Source organism: Bactrocera neohumeralis, chromosome 5 (assembly GCF_024586455.1).
Source record: "Bactrocera neohumeralis isolate Rockhampton chromosome 5, APGP_CSIRO_Bneo_wtdbg2-racon-allhic-juicebox.fasta_v2, whole genome shotgun sequence".
Lineage (NCBI taxonomy): Eukaryota > Metazoa > Arthropoda > Insecta > Diptera > Tephritidae > Bactrocera > Bactrocera neohumeralis.
The window spans coordinates 21,569,363-21,589,946 of NC_065922.1; the positions used below are offsets into that span (position 1 = coordinate 21,569,363).

At 35.8% G+C, this 20,584-nt stretch overlaps 1 protein-coding gene across 7 annotated transcripts; it reads right to left on the reverse strand.

The window, feature by feature from the left end:
* Positions 1-634: 634 nt before the first annotated feature.
* LOC126759702 (coronin-7) lies at positions 635-19,847 on the reverse strand. 7 transcript variants are annotated; one of them, XM_050474726.1, is made up of 15 exons: positions 19,670-19,847; positions 19,433-19,545; positions 10,264-10,815; positions 9,635-10,191; positions 9,416-9,568; positions 8,565-9,200; positions 7,240-7,465; positions 7,105-7,172; positions 6,855-6,887; positions 6,595-6,770; positions 5,371-6,297; positions 4,926-5,271; positions 4,723-4,858; positions 4,522-4,631; positions 635-3,246 (listed from the first exon to the last, which is right to left on the reverse strand). In XM_050474726.1, the coding sequence occupies exons 3-15, from the start codon at positions 10,757-10,759 to the stop codon at positions 3,151-3,153; spliced, it is 3,960 nt and encodes a 1,319-aa protein (XP_050330683.1). In that variant the 5' UTR covers positions 10,760-10,815; positions 19,433-19,545; positions 19,670-19,847; the 3' UTR covers positions 635-3,150. The 7 variants fall into 7 exon arrangements, with proteins under 7 accessions (XP_050330683.1, XP_050330684.1, XP_050330681.1 ...); XM_050474727.1 differs by lacking the exon at positions 19,433-19,545; XM_050474724.1 differs by having other exon boundaries at positions 19,433-19,847.
* Positions 19,848-20,584: the final 737 nt, after the last annotated feature.

Sequence of the window (20,584 nt, forward strand, 5' to 3'; positions counted from 1 at the left end):
GAACGAAGACATTTAATATTAATTACCTAATTATGGGCAATTGAAATTTTTTTCCAATTAAAAATGTTTGTTTTTGGATATATAAATATATTTATTTTATTATTACTTAATACTCAAAAATTAATATTGATATTATAAAATATTGTTATTATTAATATGCTTAATAAATATTGTGTTTACTTTTCTTATTTTTTATGTGATGAGTCTGCTCTTTTGTTTCAAAACTATTTTTTGAAAATGACTTTATTGAAGTTTTTTTGAAATCTTGTCAAATATTAAAGCAAAAATTGTTTATTAATGTATAGTTGTTACAAAAGGACGAATATTACAAAATATATATTTAAAAAACATAAAAAAATATTCAAATACCCGTTATATTAGAATATGAATTTTAAAATTATTATTCTACATATTTTTACATAATATCAAAAATAATTGCAAAACATTGCGTGATCAAAATTAATTATCTGCAACGGGCGCAAATTTTTATTAAGGTTTTGCTTACTTAATTTTACGATTATTATTCATTAGTTTCCGTGTTATTGAGTCAATTGGGGCGGAGGGGCGCGGTTGTAAATGTTGCGTATTTATTGTTGTTATACTAAAACTACTGGTGTTTTTTTTCCAATTGTCATTAGCTTATGCGCGTTCAATATATCATTACTGATGTATGTATGTATGTTGGGTTGTATGTCTTAAATTATTGCTGACATCCATATCATTGCTTCTTTATAAGTGTGTATGCGGTTGTTGTCGTTAAAAGTTTAGTAAATGTGTTTATTTTCCTTATTTATTCGATAAGTTGCGTAAGAACGACGACCAGCACCAATATTGTGGGCCTGAGTTGTTGCTTTAATATGTATCTATAAGTGTGACACTGTTATTGTGATCACATTATTCATTATGGTAAACGTACGTTATTTTCTGAATTCTCAATAAGTGTAAATACTTGTTAGATTTTCAAAATACTTTTTAATTTTAATTTTTTCTGGTATAAAAATTTATGTAAACATTATGGCAATATTTTATTGAAGTCTTTTCGTTTGCAGCGATTTGTTTTCTTTTTTTTTAAGTATATATTTTAGTATTGCTTTCACAGCAACAACATTAACTTGTTGAGTAATATTCTATAGGACATTGTGCTGTACATTGAGATGTTATGTTTAGAAAGAAATTTATTTTTTTTAATATGCTGTGTTCATCAGTCGACACAAAATGTGTACAATACAATGTGTAATTTATTATCACAAAATTTTAAAAGCAATAATAAGAACCTAACGACACTTTCATTACGGACAGATGGAGTTGCTTACATAACCTCTAAGCAGCTGAAGGTTTTTATATTTAATTTTGCATGAGAAAATTGCAGGGTTTTGAAGATTGGCACTACCGGCCGAGAGAGATGACCGTTAATGGGGTAAAATGGAATACAAATATAAAAAAATTTAACAGGAATAGAATAAAAACCAAATAAAAAATTAATGTAAAAAAAAATTAAGAAAAAATTAAAAAAAATTAAAAAAAGTATCCAAAAAATTTATTTAAAAAAAATTAAAAAATTTATTAAAAAAAAATTTAAAAAAGTATTCAAAAAATTTATTAAAAAAAAATTAAAAAAAAGTATCCAAAAAATTTATTTAAAAAACATTTAATTAAAAAAAAATTATTTAAAAAAATTTAATTAAAAATCAAATTAAATATTAAAAATTTGAAGTAAGAAATATTTGAAATATAAAAAATAACGAATCTAAACTCCTTTAAATTTCAAGCGGCTTTTGTGCACTTTTTATTTCAACTATGTCCATTCTCTTTACCTTCCCTTTCTGAAGCACAATACCCATAAAATATTACAAACAAGTAATGTTGCCGCTGAAAATTGCATATTGAACGGTTCATTTATCGCTTGATTGTTTGAAGGTAGTATTTACGAGTAGTCCAGCAGAAAGTTTTTAAATTTCCAAAAACGAAATATATATATGTACATACATATATATTCTTTACCCGAAGACTAGAGAGCAAAAGTTTTTTTGTAACATAATTTGTCATGTTTTTGTAGTTTATGTTATTATAAATTATTAATTTACAGATAATTATATAAGATAATAAACATAAATACATATGTGTGTATGTTAAAGAGAAAAAAGTTGTCACATCAGCTTTGTCATTATAATAATAATCATCATAATCATTTCATTAGTTATCAGTTATAAAATAGATTACATAAATTTGTATGCCTTAATTACGGTATGTATAGATGCATATTTCACAGTATATCCACTACACATACATGTATATATTTAAATATCCATTTAATTATAAAGTCATTATATATTTGTAAATAATCAAGAGGAATTTGCATGTCTTATGGCAACAGTTTTAATTAGACATTTTCCTTCAAATAAAACTAAATACGATAGTCGAATGTCTTCTTCAATTTTGCGTTAAAAAATTCTCACTTATAACCTCAAATTTCAGTTTAACATATTTCGCTTTTTTTTAGTAAACAACGCGTTTATAAATCATTAAAAAACATATTTAATAATTAATTTTTCTTGTGGAATGTTAGCATCGAGTTGGTGTTCGAATTTCTTTTTTGGCAAATATAGAGTATTAATAAAAATATGCTTAAGTTTCATTAATTATAAATTTAGTTTATAATAAAAGAGGAAGTTCACGGTTCACATAAATATTTCCCAACTAACTAAAATACAGTTATATGCAGTCTTTTGCGTTATATACCTTTGTTCTTTTTGCATTGTAATGTAAATTTTGTCCCTGGAAGTGTTTAGTTTTTAATATAACTGATTGATTTTTTTTCGAATGTCGTTGCAATTCCTATTGGAAGTGGTATTATGAAATTTTTCTTTTAGCATAATTATTTGACGTTATACTGTTGTATGTAATTATAAATGCTTCGAATGTTCTAACTGAGAATGTACTGTGAAAACGAATATAATTTCTAAATACGTTTTAAAAAATATATATATTTGTCTGTATGTCTTAGGCATACATATAAAAGTTATCTAATGGTATGCACGCTCCATACTCATTTACGCTCATAAACATTAACTTAATGTAATATACTGCTAAATGCCAGCGCTTAGTTGCACACTGACTGGTTTTGCTTTCTTTTTGCTTGTGACAAAATGTTTAATCCTCTTGCCACTCATTTTCATCCACACCTTCCATGTCGTCCTGCTCCAGTTTGGTATTGTACTCCAAGCGGGCACTGACTGACTTTTGAATCTGAAAAAGAGAGAGAAATATGAATTCTTAGTTAGAGTAATTTCTATCGCAGCCCATTTAAGAAGAAAAAACTAGAAGTGGCCATTCTATACATTGATATTTAATCTAGCAGTTAAACAACTCGATTTTGATCGATCAGTTTATGACAGCTATAGGCTACAATGGTTGTTGTTGTTGTAACGGGTAGCTAGTCCCCGTTAGGATGCTAAGAATTAGATAAGTCATCATCGACGTCATCCAACGGTAGGCCCAGGAAACGTGCTGTTTCGATGGGGTCGGAACAAAAGGAGAAGGGTGTCAGATGTGTAGCGTTAGCACATGCAAAGAGGTGGATAGTGCCATGCAGGGACTCATTGCACACTGGACCTACATATGTTTGATATGACAGGGTCTGTTCTGGATAAGTAGGAGTTTAACCGTCTACAGTATCCAGAACGATGCTGCGCAATGGTCACTCTCGTTTCTCGCGGCAACTCTAGCTCTTCGTCTGCAATGGGTGGTGGTTTGACTCCAAGTACGCCATTCACTAAGAGGGAGTCAGTGAAGGTATTAACGGCTCCACTGTGAATGGCGGTCAGTGTATGTCTGAAGTTAGTTGTGTCCGAAGTCTGCTCGGTGTATTGTTTTATGTAGTCGGCGTTGTTGAAGAAGAACCTCTTGATGCTCCCAGGAGACGGTTCGCCTCCACGCAGGTAACTGCAGGGATGATTTTTGCGAAAGCAGCATAAACCGCTTGGAGAGGAATTCATTATGCTCCTTAATTGGGAGCATACGAGACTTACAATGCAGATGTTCAATGGGAGACATCAATAGACATCTCGTCGTAGTGTGGAATGCAGTGTTTTGACATGTTTGCAGCTTCCTCATATGCGTTTCACTGCATCCAGGCGACCAGTAGTTAAGGACCGGCCGGCCGATGGCCTTTTATTTTGCCAACAACGTTTCTTTGTCTTTTCTGTGCTGCCGACTAGCGACTTAAGGACTTTGTTGCAGCTCTGTACTTGGCAATAATAGCGGTTCGTGTGAAGGAGCACGGTTGGTCGAAAGTATTATTGCCATCGACTGCAGTATTAAAGTCAAATCTGTACTCCTTTGTCCAGTTTGCGAATGTGCCATAGTAGTACGATATCGAAGGTTTAGACAAATTAACAACTTCGACTCAGCTCGTTACGCTGATTTCTCATATTGATCGATCCGATTTTTCTTTCTTCACAAACTTCGTGGCAAACTTATCTTCAGAGTATAATGAACACAGCTTCTATATCATTTACTCACCTCTTGTTGTTTATTCTTCTCGAATTCCGCTCGAGTCATTGCGCCTCCACTACTGCCATTGCCCGCATGCTCTATCTTCTTAGCGGGGGCGACTTGCTGAATGGATGATACTTGAAAAGAAAAATCAATAAATTGTGTAAGGATTAGATAGATTAGGATCTTAGAAAGAAATTAATATTAAATATTGCGAAGAACACTTACAGGCTTCCATGCCCTCAGGCTGCAGACTCAACTTAGTCGCTTTCCTATCGTTGCATGCAAACCATTCATCCGCAGACAGTGTGGGCTTCCATGTGACGCGTGTTGGCGGAAAAAGATCGTCTTGAAATAGTTCGCTCTAAAACCAAAAAATGGCTGTAAGTACTACCACTATTTGCGAGCTAAACAAGATCTATAACACATACCTTAATGCGTGGCACAGTGAAACTCAGCGGTTCAATAGTCGTGTTAGTTAATCTGTACGCTTTCGAAAATTCCACACTCGCAACGTCACAATGATTTTTGGTGAGAAAACTCAAACCTTGATGCAGTGATGTGCAACGGTGATGCGATAAAGGACAAATGTATGGCTCCTCATCCGTAATCTCATAGCAGTAAATGGTCGAGTCACCTTTGCCCGTCACAAACAATGTCGAACTGTCCTCATCATAGTAAGGTATCAGTATGGATGGCGAGACATCTAGACTGGCCGTATTCAATGGTGCATTCAGCTTTTGTGCATTGTATACGCTTATTTGGCGCTCCGAAACTCTACAAAAGAAAAATGGAAAATTATGGATTATAAAAATACTTTATATATGTATGTATATGTGTGTGTTATTGCACCCAATTATAAATGCTTGTACTCACTTATCAAAGCCAGTGCAAACGATATATTGACCCTCCAGCGCCCAAGTGATACGTGCACCTCGCGTACCCACAGGACCATTGCCTTCACGTATGGGCGTCTCCGACTTGCGTGGATTGTAGACACGTAATTTGCCATCTTTGCACACGGTGGCGGCCATCTTACCGCAAGGGCTCCAGGCCAAATCGAATATTTGATCGGTGTGACCGGTTAATAGTATTTTTTCTTCCAAAGTATGTAAATCCCATAATTTAATTGTCATATCGTAACTGGCCGTTAAGAGCACATCTTCGGCCAACGGATGAAAGCGTATAAAGTAAATCTTATCCAAATGTGCAATGAGTTCACGTTCCGGCGTGTTCGTTGGCTCATTGAGTCCACCTTCTGGTATACGCCACAACTTAACTATGCCATCGTCACAGGCCACAGCCAAACGTGACGAATCGAATGGATCCCATTGGAAATCCATTATGTTGCTGCCGTTAACCAAAGATGGTATAACACCGTCGGGTAGACGACCCGGACGGCTTAACTCGAATATGGCAATTTTACCGCCAGGACCCGATAAGGGCACAGCGACACGTTCGTGGTTGGCATGAAAGCCGTTACATTCACCTGGTATCTGACGACTGAGATTGCGTAGATTCTCAATGTGTGTGGATTTGTGACCGGTCGTACCTTTAAGATGACGGAATTTCGAAACTTTGCCGAAAACAGTCGAAGTGCGTTTGTGTGTGGTGGTTATTGCCGCTTCAGTTGCAGACTTCTTAATGGCAGCGCCACCATCCACAGTTGTTGTGACATTGCGACGACGCTCTTCTAAGAGTTTACCCTCGGGTGCAGAAATACGTTTGACATCGCCTGTTGGCGTGACCAAATTGGCCTGTTGTTGTGGTTTAAATGGTTCGCCCTTGGAGAGTTCGCGACGTCTGAAAAACGAAAAAACAGCGTTTGCGTAAAAAAATAAGAAACAAGAAAAACGTTAACTTCGGCTGCACCGAAGCTGTAATACTCTTAAAGGGGCATTTCTCAGAGCATAAAGGAGTATAAAAAGATCTTTGTCTTATCGCAATGATCCAATCTGAACACTGATCACTTCATATACATATTTTATGATCTCCAGAACTTCTAGGGTATAAAAATCAACAATCAAATACTAATTTATTGTTATTCAACTAAAATCTAAGATCAGCTAACTAAAATTTTCGTTTTAGGCTCAAACTTACAGTGGCACTGGCGATTGCGATTTCTCCTCGACCGTGCTCTTCGAACGGCTCTCATACAAGCGACGCCTTTCGGCAATACTGTTTCGCGCAGCCGAGAAACGACGCAATTCCGCATCAGGTTTATCATCACCTTCCGTAGAGTTCTCCGAAGACTCCGAATGTGTTTGCTCGAAAATCTAAATAAAAAGGGTTAACATTTATTTTCCATTCAACTTAAAACAAAAATAAAATCGACAAAGATAAAGGTAAAAAGCAGTAACCTTATCGGGCGATTCATCAGCATCAGCCGAGGACTGTGTTGTAGTGAGTGAGTGTGTGTATATGTTTGTTGCCGAAATATGGTTAGCAATTGAAGGAAAGAATTAATTAGGTTAGCATATTTAAAATTAGTTAGTTTAGAGTTAGTTTGTAAAGTTAATACATTAATTTCACAATTTGGTTAATAAGTCATAAGTAAAAAATTTAGGATTTTTGAATAATTTTGTTATATTTTGACAACTTTTTGCATACCTTGCGACGCTCAGAAGTCGACAGAGATTTCTGTACGCTGCTGTCGCCGGCATTATCAGCATTGGGTTCTGTTGGCGAAATAAAAAGTATAAGTTACAATAATAAAAAGATTAAATTAAAAATTCTTCAACTCACTTTTAATTTCGATCTCCACAATCAGATCGGGTTTGTTTGGTGTTGTGGCCGCCAGTGGGGCAGGTGGTGCTGGCGCAACAAAACTATCGCCACCGTTGTCAGCCGATCCTGCGGTAGAAGCATGATGTATATTTTCCTGAGAACCAGGAGCAACTGGCACAGCGAAAACTTTGTCGAACGAAACATCGCCGGAATTGCTGGAAAATGGTTTGGGTCCAAGGCGTGGCTGGGTGAACAAAAACACAATAAAAATTATATATAATTTAGGCATAATATTGCTTCGAAAATGATTGGGGCATGTGTTGTGATAAAGGTGACAATGAAAATTTTAAATAAATCAAAGGTAAAGGTAAATAAGAAATGAAAGAACAGGTGAAAATTCACAGCAAAACAAATAGACCACCATATATTAAAAAAAAACAACAACACATGAGCGGATAAGCAAACAACAAATGGAAATATTGTTACTGGTGCATGTGCAAATATAACCACAACAAAATTATAAAAAAAAACAGTGCAACAACGACACAAAACGTAATTGAAGAACTGAAAATGTCAAAAGAACAGAAATTATAGCAATAATCAGGTTCAAGCCTACAAACTTCTTCAGACGGAAGTGCAGTTACAATAAAGTAGAGAGTCAAGTGAGCCACTATACTTAGCCGGTACAATATAAGTTTACAGCTGACTATTCACTAGTATCTAAAAATTATTTGGCTAAGGACTGTCAACTCGGCACCATTTCTCAAAATGATTTCAGAAACGTTTTCTGCCGCTACAACAACAAGATCAACTATTTGGAAATATTTTTTGTGGAATGTTTCCACAAATGCGTTGACATAGAATGAAAAATATCATAGTGGCAATATACACATACAAATTTCGAGACGAATGGTGACAGGACGCCAACGACAACAACTATAATTTATACATGATATACTTAACAACAAAAAAAAACAGCCCGTGCCCTTGTCATTCTATCCCTTGGAAAAAAAAACACTTTTAGACACACTGAAGTCTTATAAAAGATTACTCTCTCTATTATAGAAGATTTACTTTTCTCACAAATTTCAAATACAACATATACAGGTATTTGGGTATTTGTAACCCTCACAGGTTTCGCAAATTAGTGCTGCTACAACAAAAACTAACAATTTTTATTTGTAATTAACCTCACTTTTCTAGTCTTTTATGCGCTCTCATTTTCTTCCTCTCCGCAAAATTTCTTTCGCTCTTGTTTTCTCTCTTATTACAACTCTGCACTTCGGTCTGATCCGTGATAATAAATTATCAGTTACATTCTTCACAGCAAAAAACCTGCACACCTTGTAAGCGGCTGCAGCCGTGGTGCGTGGACGTGGTCGCGGCATAACCTCATCACCACCACCACCACTTGCGAGTGCAGCAGTTGTGGCTGCATCGCCTAGAGAATTATTACGCGAAGTACGCGGCATCGGACGCGGTGGTGAGGTTACACCGCTACCAACGCTGCCACTACTGCCCTCGCGTTCACGTTGCTGCTGCTGTGGCGATGATAAATCTGCCGCATTTGCAATTGAGGCATCCTCACTGCTGCCGGTTGACTCATCAGCAGGTGATTCGCGACTAAAGCGTCGCATCAATTCCGTATCTTTGCCATCCTTCTCTGAATCAGTTTTATATTTGTTGTCGAATTTACGTAGCAATTCGGATTTAGTAAATCCCACGGTACCAATTTGCTCCTCAGCTTTTTCCGTTTCGCTGGCGTTGCTGTCGTGCAAACGCGCTTTTTCGCTATCGTCCTTTTCATTTTCTATACTTGTTTTCATTGAGAAATGTTTGTTGCCATTACCGTTGCGTTGTTGTTGCAACACATTACTTGAGACCATCGCATTGTTAGGCGATTTTAGGGTTGGTGTTTTGTTGCATACTTTTTTGTTTTCAATATTTTTAATTAAATCACTCAAATTACCACGATGTACCTAATGATTGAGGTAGTGTCCGTTATGGCGATTCGAATATATTCAGTTAATTTAAATGTTTGTAGATAGAAATAGAGATTGGAAACAAGACAAAAAATGAGTACGAATGGTGGACACAGAGCAAAGTTAAATGCATAGTGGAAAATCGAATTGTGTATGTTTGTACATTTTTGTAAATACGCCTAACTAACCGTTACAACACTATATTTACTTACAATTATTGGTGAGTCGCCCAGTTCACGCTTTGCGGGATCCAAACTCATCTTTGGCACAGGCATATTGGCGCCACCGAACCATTCGCTGGCCGTGAGTTCGGTCTTGTAGCCCGTGGTTTCCGGGTAGAGATCGCTATGGAAATCGCGATAAGTCTGCGGGGATTTAAGAAACATTAAAAAATATTATACGCTTTACTCTTCTTTCTAAGTTTAACTTACCTTCCGTGGCACCTGATACATAATGGGTATAACCATGTTGGAAGTTAACTGCAGCACACGATTCACTTCGCCTTCCATTACTTTAAGCGCGCGCTTTGGTACCAAACAAGCACCCTTGGTCTGTTCGCCGGTGTGACGCAGACCTTCAGTCAGGTAGGGATCTTTGTCGCTCACTTCTAGATAATTAATGGTTGTGTCACCCTTTCCAGCAAGGAATAACATATTTGTGTCGGGATCGTACAGTGGCATAAGTATACCGGTGGAACAATCGAGCTCCAATGTCTTCTCCGGCACTGAAAAGTTACGCAAATCACGTATGATAACCTGACGCAAACGTGCGGAATCGAAACCGGTGGTCAGTATACGCGTCTGGTTGCCCAACCATACGACACGAGAATCCTTAATACTCTGATGTGACTCTGCGACCATTTGTATGGGCGAGTCAGCAATGCGTGGATCCAATATGCGCACATTCTTATCCTTGCAGCTAGTAGCAAGTGTTGTGCCATCCTGTTTCCAGCTTACCGACTGTATGACCTCGGGATGTTCATTATTAGCTACAAAAAAATAGAAGAGATAAATAAAGTATAATATTAACCACAAATATAACTTCAGTCTTCAATACTTACAGAAAAGTTCCTTTTGTGTTGTTATATCGAAGAGTGTCACACAACCGACAGCGGTGGAGTGTAGCAAACCATCGGCTGTTGGATGAAACCCGACAGTCTCTACGCGACGTTGCTTGTGTGAAAACACACATTCGGGATCGGAAAGTGATGCCTCCAGCCCCTTTTCCGGTATATGCCAGATTTTAACGAGGCAATCTTGTGACGCTGTGGCCAAGAGTCCATCGTGAAAGGGTGAGAATTCTAAATCAGTTACAGTATCTGTATGACCATGTAATAATGGCATTATTTTGCTCTTGCGCCCGCAATCGTCTAATGGTAGCACAGCAACACTCGAACCCGTGTGTTCCCAATTGAAGGCCATAAAAGCGGCTGAAGCCGCAATATTATTGCCGAAGGTCTGATACGATCCCACACAGATGTCACGTATGCATGCCTCCGGCTTCGGGACGATCGGTGCGGCATTCTTGTATTTGGATGCTTTAAAGCGCCACGCCATCTTGATGGTAGCTTAAACAGTCAATAGATGACTTTGGCAATTTGATTGTATTATACCTGCGAATTAAAGGAATATAGAAATTTTCTTTTAAAAAATATAACGGTTATGGATACCAAAAAGTGTAGTTTAAAAAATGAGCTTTCTTTGTCGTATTTTAAAAAATAAATTTCATATTTTAAATTTTATTCGTAGTTTTATGCTTACTACAAGCGAAAATTTTTTAGGTTAAAAATTAGTTAAACAATTTTTTTCTGCTTTAAGGGTTTTAAAAGTTTAATACCAAAATTTATGATTGATTATTGATGTTAGATTAAATAAATAGTAATTATACCCTGTACAGGATATATTAACTTTGTCAGAACCGCGATATCGGACCACTATAACATATAGCTGCCATACAAACTTATCGATCAAAAAGCAGTAAGTGTATACGGTAGAAAACTTTTGTATCTGACAAGATATCTTAACGAAATTTGGCCGGGACTAATGTTCAAGGCAAAAGTATAATCTCCGTAGAAATTGTTTAAATCGGAGTTCTCTACCATATAGCTGTCATACAAACTGGTTGGTCAAAATCAAATTCTTATATGGAAAACCATTAAAATAAATATAAATAGAAAAGTACAATAAAGTGGCCACAATTCACTAACATCTGTTTGTTTACACATTTATATCCCGGTACCAAAATTATTCCACAAAAAACTTGTGCCTAACACAATCTCACAAGTTCAAGTTGGCACTGTTTTCTGTCCCATTTTGAATTATTCCTAATATTTTCATCAAAGCACTGGATGACACAACTAAAATAATTTACCAATTAAAATATTAATGCTATTCACATGGTTCAAGGCAACTAACGCACATTCCTCACGCCAAAATGCATTTCAATCACAAAACAACAACAAACGCTTATATAAAATTATAATAATAATGTATTGTATGCGTTAAAACTCAATTAATGTCGCCATCAAGCGGAATAAAAAACCAACTGAGCCGAGCTAGTGAATCAAAAATAAAAATTCCGTTTACTGTGTAGGTGGAAGCAAGGCGCCACAAGCAACACGAGCGTACGACGCTTGCAACAAACATTGAGCGTATTTTTCTTTTACTTTCCAACGCTCTCTCCTGAAGGCAAAACAAATGCAGCGGCCCAGTAGCCGGTGCAAAGAAAATGAGAAAGCAAAAGAAAACACACAAAAACAAATAAACACGTCCAAGCAGCAATGCAGGGCAAAACACTTCGACGAATATGCTGTATAGTTGAAATAACCAAATATGGATACAATGCCACCACTAGAGCCCACCGGTTTCGAAGAGGGTTGCTCGCAACTTGCTCTGCCTTTCGCGTTTATTTTGGTATTTGTTGGTAAGTGGCGGACAAGTGTGAATTATGCCACCACCGCTAACGCGGAGCAGTACAAATGAGAAGAGTCGACATTGTGAACCCCAATACACTATCAGCACTATGTGTACTACCACCACCACCACCACGACGATCACCACCAGAAGCTGTTGAAAACACTACGTTTCCGCCCAAGCGAGCCAAGTAGCAAATGCCGAGTTGCTCAAAATTAGATACACAAAGTAGATATTTGTTGAGCTGCTGTGTTGCAACAAAAAGCGGTCAAGAATTCTTTGCTGCCACCACCAATTAAATAGCCAAAACCAATGTCATATAGCTGGCAAAATCGACGGACACTCGAATCACCACCGTCACAACTATATCTTCATTTATCATTTAGGATTTCGAGCTATTCTTGTAACTTGTTAGCCGAATGAGAGTCTAATACTGCTTGTGCGAAGGTTAAATAAGTTTGAGGGCATTAAGCACAAGAAAAGGACAAAACTTGAGGTCGGTACTCCAGTATCAGTAGTGTTTGAATGTTGTTATAGAAAATAGTCAAAAAACACTCCCCAAATAATTTTGAGAGATTTTGCCAAGAAAAATTGCGGATTCGTTCCGGGTCTAAAACTTTCAAGAATGCTGCCTAGTGGACAGAGTCATTGGAAAGCATTTGGTCAACTATGCATTCAGTAAAAATAAAAAAAATTAGTTTTGGGGAAATTGAATTTTAAATCATTTTTGACCCAAATCAATGCAGCTTTAGATTGTTAAGCTTTGAAGGATACTTAATTAGTCCCACGACACATCGGGATCAGACCCGGTAACGCAATTTCGTTATTCTCACAGTGCACACATTTCTTTCCTTCCGTCTGAGTCCAACTGACTCAAGGAAATCAGTGCTCACCAATCATTCCGGTGTACTTATTAACGATGTGCTCTCTCGTACCCTTCTGCGGTTTACAGGAACGAATGTGTCACTTCATTTTTATAAAATATGTATATACATATATAAATATTCCATCACACAAGCGCAACGGCTGGCAATCAACTACAAAATGTCAAAATCCAGGGGGTCCCTATGCACATTTTTTGTTTGCGGCTACTGTTGACTGTGGACTCGCAAGTTCGGTGCAATATCGGTTACGCTTTGTTGCATACTGCAGCGGAAGTTAAAAAATGAAGAAAATACAATAATACATATGTACAATAAAAGAGCGAAAAACATTTAACAGAGGCCACAAAATATGTACATATAAGGAAGGCAATCTTTCCTACGTGGATATATGGATAAAGACATCTGCGAAAGCGGCAATGGCAGCAATGCAATCAGCAAAAACAGCAAACAAAACAAAAAATATTGAGAAAAACTTGGCAACTGTCTTCTGCTCCATTGATGACATTTATGCAGCTATCAGGCAAGATGAGTTCGTACTGGAAGTACGGTAAACACTTTGAAACAAAGTGGCATGCTGATATTCAAAACATAGAAATATGAATATATATGTATTTGAGGAATAAGTAAAAATAATGAACTTAATTAGTATACACATTATTAAATTGAATTCAAAGTCCTTGATACTAAACTAAATATCGTTTAAAGGTTATTTTAAAGGGTTATATGATTAAAATTTCAAAAAAATGCTTTTTTTAATCGTTTTATTTTCATATTTTTGAAAATATTCCCCGAAAATTTGAAGCTGATCCGGCAATTAGTTTCGGAGATATGAGTGTATTTGTAAGAAAATTTGGATCCATTTGAAATTTACACACGAACTTCTTACATATGTTTGTCAGATAATGATAGGAGTTTTTGATGATAATTTCGACTTGTTAAGCCACACTTTTTCACAAAAAATTCCTTTTTTGGGAAACCACCAATTTGTCAAAAATCAAATTTTTGATTAGACCTTCGATCATTAACTGTATTCAACTATTGTAAGATATTTTTTTGGACTTTAGATAATTTTAAGAAAAAAATTCTCACCGCAGGTATCTTGCTTTGGAAGTTCTACTGGAGATCGCCTACGGAGTCATATGAATCCAACATTTTTCGAAAAAAATCTATTATTGTTGCATGATTATCTATTAAATAAAAATACTTTAAAAACACTAAAATGTGCGTTTTTCTATCTTGCAAGTGATTATAATCACCTAAAATATACTTTTTTGACATTAAATTTGCTTTATATCTGACATCTTTGATTTGGTACTCCTCTGCTAGCGAATTTTGCACTCTTTTCTGCTGTCAAGATGTAAATATGTCAAGATTGTGAACACTAAAGTGTTTTCATATTTATTTTTGACAATGCAGGTCTATTGCATGTATAGTAGCAGTTAGTTAGTTTATTTTCAGTTCATTAAACAAGAAGGTGATAACATTTGTTGGAAAAAAAGTTACCAATTTCTAGCTCCTTGTATAAACTGCTTTTGGTCCGAAAAATTTGCGATTCAAGCCATAGTACATTAACTAAATTTTCATTTATACACACATATGTTGTTGTAAGGCAAACGGTTTGCCCCGTTGCAAGAATTTCCTCGACGATTACACTATTAAGGCCATTGCATGGTATTTGGCATTCATGCTGCAGTGACACTGGAGACACCAGTATAGTCTGGACAAGTTGTCGTTGTCGCGATGCCGTCGTCATCGTCGTGTTGTTTGCCGCTGCAAGCCACAAGGCAACAACAACAAGACAAATAAGGCTGCTTGAAGATAACCAAACAGCCTGGAGCACCGCTAAACAATGAAGCGAATACCACAATCGACCATACTGCATGCTTCAATAACAACAACAAATGCGCACAAAGCACACATATCAGACAAGTGTACGGTAATAACAATAAAATCAGTAAAAAGGAAACAGATAAAAGTTGCTTGGCGGCTTGAAGTAGTATTTGTTCGTTTTCCTGCCAAGTTGTTGGATGCCTTGCTTGTGTCGGCTGAGTTGATTTCGCTATTCATGTCGCACTTGTGCTGAAAAGAAAACATAAAACGAACCAACCAGTACCACCATCCAGTCCAGTCAAACAGCCAACCTACATGCGGCATTGAGGCCTTTTCCAACACGGCGAACACAATTTAAATAATTTAGCGGAGGAAAAGCTGAAATAAAACTAAAAAAAGTTACGAATACAGGCGGAAAGAGGCGCAATATAAACGGATATTTTCATGATACATATGGCTTGGTAAGGAAGACAGCTACAGGCATTACTCCCACTTTGAGTTCTCATGAAAACAGTAGGACACTGATTGAAGATTAATGCTCAGCATACAACCTGGGTGTGTGTGTGCATATTTCATTTGGTTTGAGCACTATTTTTCACCTAGTAGTATATGATTTCCTACAAAGCGATTGATATGTCATTCACTTGCAGCACCTGAGTTTTGCACCTGTTTAACGACGCAATGGGCAATGACATCCTATATCCCATTCTCCCGTTTCAAAAGATACATTTAAACTATTAGGAATATTTTTTCTCATTGTTACACAATCGACTGTTTAATTTCGACAAGCGTCCACTGTAAGTGCACTTCTCTTTTTCTATTCACACAATTCTATTAACTATATGGATAGCGTGGTTTAAATTTTGTATTGCTTATACAAAAATTGGACCGAAGGGTTTGAGGAAAATTAAATGCTAAGTAAGGAGCATAATGAACTCCTCTCCAAGCAGTTCCTGCTGGGATGTTTTCGTAGAAATCATCTTTGCAGCCATCAGCTTGGAGCGGAACCGCCTCCTAGGAGCATCAAAAGGTCCTTCCTTGACTATGTCGACGACGTCGTACAGTACGCCGACCGGACTTCGGACGCAACTGACTTTCGACAATTACTGACCGCCATTCACAGTGGAGCTATTAACGCCTTCACCGATTCCCCTCCTGTGAATGGCGTTCTTGGAGTCAAACCACCACCCATCGCAGACGAAGAGCTCGAGGTGCCGCGAGAAACGCGAGTGACCCTAGCGCAGCTTCGTTCTGGATATTGTAGCAGGTTAAACTCCTACCTATCCAGAATTGACCCAGACATTGCCAATGTATGTCCTGCATGCAACTAGTCTCTGCATGATACTGACCACCTCTTTGCATGCCCTACCAACCCCACACATCTAACACCCTTTTCCCTTTGGTCCGACCCCGTCGAAACAGCACGTTTCCTGGGCCTCACGTTAGTTGACGTCGATGACAACACAACAACAACAACTACATGACCCTTACCATCCTAACGGGGACTGATAACCGTTAAAACAACAACAACAACAGAAAAATTAAAATATATTATTAAAATTATTAGCAAAACTTTCGAAGTCGTTAGAAAAATGATTCAAGTCATAATTATTTCATAATATGAATTATAGCTAAATTGTGGTTTCAAATTGTATTTTAATCTAAACATATGTAATTTTTTGTCGCAAATAATGCATTCAAAAAATAATTTAACATTTGAAATAATTTTTACCCAAAAATGTTAATTAAAAATTTTGAATTAAAAAAAGTAAATAAATACCCAATATGATGACAATAAATGTTTACCCAAGTACTCTGCTTAAAATTAAACATTTTTAATTTATTTACTCCAATACTGGAAAGAGAACAAATTAATCCCAAGCTTATAATTTAAAAAAGGGAAAGAAATTGTTTTAGAATTTACATTTTTACGCGTTTGTTTACCTCATGTTCTGTCAATTTAGTTATCTTATCTTCTGAAAAGGAAATCTTATTTTCAATAAAATATCAACATAGTATAGCTCTTTTTTATATTTATTTGCTCTTTATTATAGTGTTTCAGTTAAAGATACATATGTATGTAAGTGAATTTATCTCTTTGCCCTTTTTCATACCATAATTTAATTTGAAAAATAGTTTTTTTCATTTTTTACTAAAGGTTTTTAATTAAAAAATATTTCCTCAATCTTTAATCAAAGAGTTTTGAGATTAAAAAATAAATTTTCATTAAATTACTATTAAAATGAAAAAGTAATTTAGTTCAAGATATTCAAAATCACAATGCTCAAACCCGGAATTACAAATTTAATTTTTAATACAACATTTTTTAATTAAAAAAATTGCAACTCTGAAAAATAAAAATAACTTACAGAAAAAATAAAATATCCCAGAAAAAATGTTATACTTAGTACTATTTTATTTACTAAAAATTGGATATTACAGCTTCCTCCCCGTCAGCATTTTTTCAATCAATACCAAGCCCTAAAGCAAAATTAAATAAATCTCTGCAAATAAAAACATAAAAACCTAGATAAAAAGCTATTCTCTTTTAGCAAAATGGAAAGTGGGCAAGCGTGCGTGACTGATGGAGATCCCATGTATAAATGAGGTCAGTTAATTTCTAGCAACCAGTTGACTAAAGCGCAGATATACACCTCCACAATTGTCACAACACGCTGAGCTGTAACTCTTTAGTATTCATATATCGCTAATCATTAACGTTGAATATAGAAATATTTACATACACATATGTACTACCGCATATTTTTGTATAAATACTTATATGAAAAGTGTGCAAATTGCCAGTAACATCAACACATATACATTTTTTCGCACTGATTCCATCCTCATATGCATATGTTAACAATTATATTATATTTCATTCTAGGTTTAGTTTAAAGCTTTGGAGAGTTTTTTGTGCTTAGTATTTTATGTGCGTTTTCTTTCTGTTGACACTGTGCTAGCGATAAAGACGCATACGAATTCGTAACAATAGAAAGTGCTGGACATGGTGTCCGGCAAAGAAAACTATGAATCGTTGCAGTGTATGCAACTGGCATCGTTTCGAAGTGCAAACAGATATAGAAAAAGACAGAGTCGTAATTCCGACCTAGACCGTGTGTTTCTTTGATTTTTTATTTAATTTTTTTTTTTTTTTTGAACTTTTTTCTTGTGGACGTAAGGAATGGCAATAGCTAGGGGAACAACGTCATTAAGCTTACCATTGTAGATATCTGCTTATATACCGACAGAGGGTTGATTGAACGTTGAATGGGCGCATCGCTGAAAAAAGCTGCTACCCAAGGACAAATGGATAAGCTTGGTCAATCAATCGAATGTCTCGGCTACGCTATACCAGCAAAGTAGGCGACAAAAATAAATAAATAACACTAAGAGTACGAACCGAGAATATGTATAGTTTCATTGTTCATTAAGTGAATGTACCTTAAATGGACTGGAAAATTTAAATTTTATAATGGCTAACTGATAGCAATGAATGCAACACTATGTATGTATGTACATACAATCTTTACACACACACATGTACTTAATCCTGCAATGTGTGCATTCTGTATTGCTGATATTTTCACGGCTTGTGATAATTATGTTATCAAGTAATTATTGAAAACTAACACAAATGATGATTCATAACGATGACTAATAGACGCGCTTTTGGGATGTTGTCATAAAATCATACAAATAAGGTGCTTTAAATATCATATACTATACAAAATATTGAAAAGATTGAAACTTGTCTCAAGTGATATCCTGGAATACAAAAATGGATAACAACTAATTAATATGCCATTCATTTCGCCCCAATAGTTTCACCCTCCCACCCCATCAACACCGCCCGGCAAAGCGACACTTATATATAAACATTGAATACCGGAACAAAAACAAAAGTTAATGTTTTTGATGGTTTGGCTGTGTTTTCAGCGATTGTGGCCGCTTATTGTTGTTATTATAACTTTGCGACGATAACATGACAAACAAACACCGCTCGCTTATCGCTGTTGAAGTGTTACCAGTTAAATACCACATTACTCACGCCGTTTTTGTAGCAATTAATTATTTTTTTTTTTTTTAATATTTTTAGATTCGATCTACATATGTACTTAACTTCTATTTAAAAATGATTATATTTAATAATCAGCAAAACAAATTATAGGGAGTAATCGAATCTGCAATACACACAGAGTATTATGCTCTCTGTTACCCGATCAGCTTCGAGAATTGTATGCGCTCTTCTGGTTTTTCTCTTATCTTTTTTGGCTTTTCGCAAACGAAATAAACCTTTGTTGTTGCTGGTTTGGAGTTCGCGCAAACGTCGTCTGCATAGTTCTTGTCAATATAACCATATATATAACTGCCGCTGACGTCGCCTTCGCCAAACTTTCCATTGGAAAGAGCACACACCCTTTTATGTGCAGACGCAAACGAAGCAACGCTAAGTCCAAAGCCGGTATTAGGCGGCATAAAAATTCTGCGAGGAAGCTGCCGCCCATAATCTAATCTCTTAAATAAATAGGTATATATCCTACCTAGCTGCATACAAAAACAAAAACACTTACTACACAAAGAAATTTATAAGGATATTCACCGCTTTTGTTTTAAGCTTCAACTCAGCTTGTTGTTTGATATATTTTTGCCTCTGCTGCACACAATACAAACACTTGAATGCAATTGTTTTTTTAATTTTCATATAAATTCAGACTGAAATGTAGGAAATAATATTTTCATTCACTCCACTGATTTCTTTCCTTTTTCAAAATTCAGCACACAAACACTACGCCGGTAACTAACATGTATATGGGCTATTATTTCCGAAGAAAATTACCGTCACTTATCGCGATGCACTTGAAATGTTTTCAGCGTTTTTTGCCTGCTTGCGTTTCTGCGGCGAATCCTTTGTTTAGGTCGATTAAAATAGTGCAATCTGAGAGGAAATGCACCCAAAATTTTTAAATTTTACTGCAGCTATATTTAAAAACACTTTTTCTTCTTCCGACTTTCTTCGAGCGACTAATCGAATCGTTTCTCAGCAGTTTCGTCGATTTCGTTTTCGCTCAAGCACTTTTCGTGAAATAAAAGTAGAGCTGCCATATCATAATATTTCGTTTGCAACAAATCGAAAGAAGGCGAAGGCATCCATTCTTTTATTCCTAAATATCAAAATAAATTTTGGCTTTAAAAATGTTAAAAATCGTTCGAAGTTATACTCTTTTTTCTTTTAAGTGTAAATAATTTGACATAGAAGCTATAGGCTAAAATATAATAAATAATTGTATCAAGTGTTATCTTCCGGTAACAACAGAGTTGCACAAAAGTAGTGTTGCAAACGACAATTAGGTGGTGAAAAAGAAGTACAACTGGTAAAACAGAACCATAGAATTGAACTTTTAAAAATATGGTGGAAACATTTTTTACCGCAAAGATCAAATTTTAGAGAATTATTAAAAATGTGAAAGCAGTATATTTAACAATACTAAGATGGTTATTTTGCTTAAAAAAAGCATACGACATGTCTCACAGTGCTATCACATGTGGTGAAAATCATCTAAGCCTGAGACACAGGTTCTTTCCGGTTACTGTTATGGGAACTTGTTTAGAACTATTTGATTATGCCTGGTAAATGTTAATAAGCCTATTTAATGATTTTTGTACAACTTACTTACATCACCAGCATTGTAATTTTTTAAAAGTTACACTATGAAAAGGTTATATTAAGTTTACCACGAAGATTGTAATACAC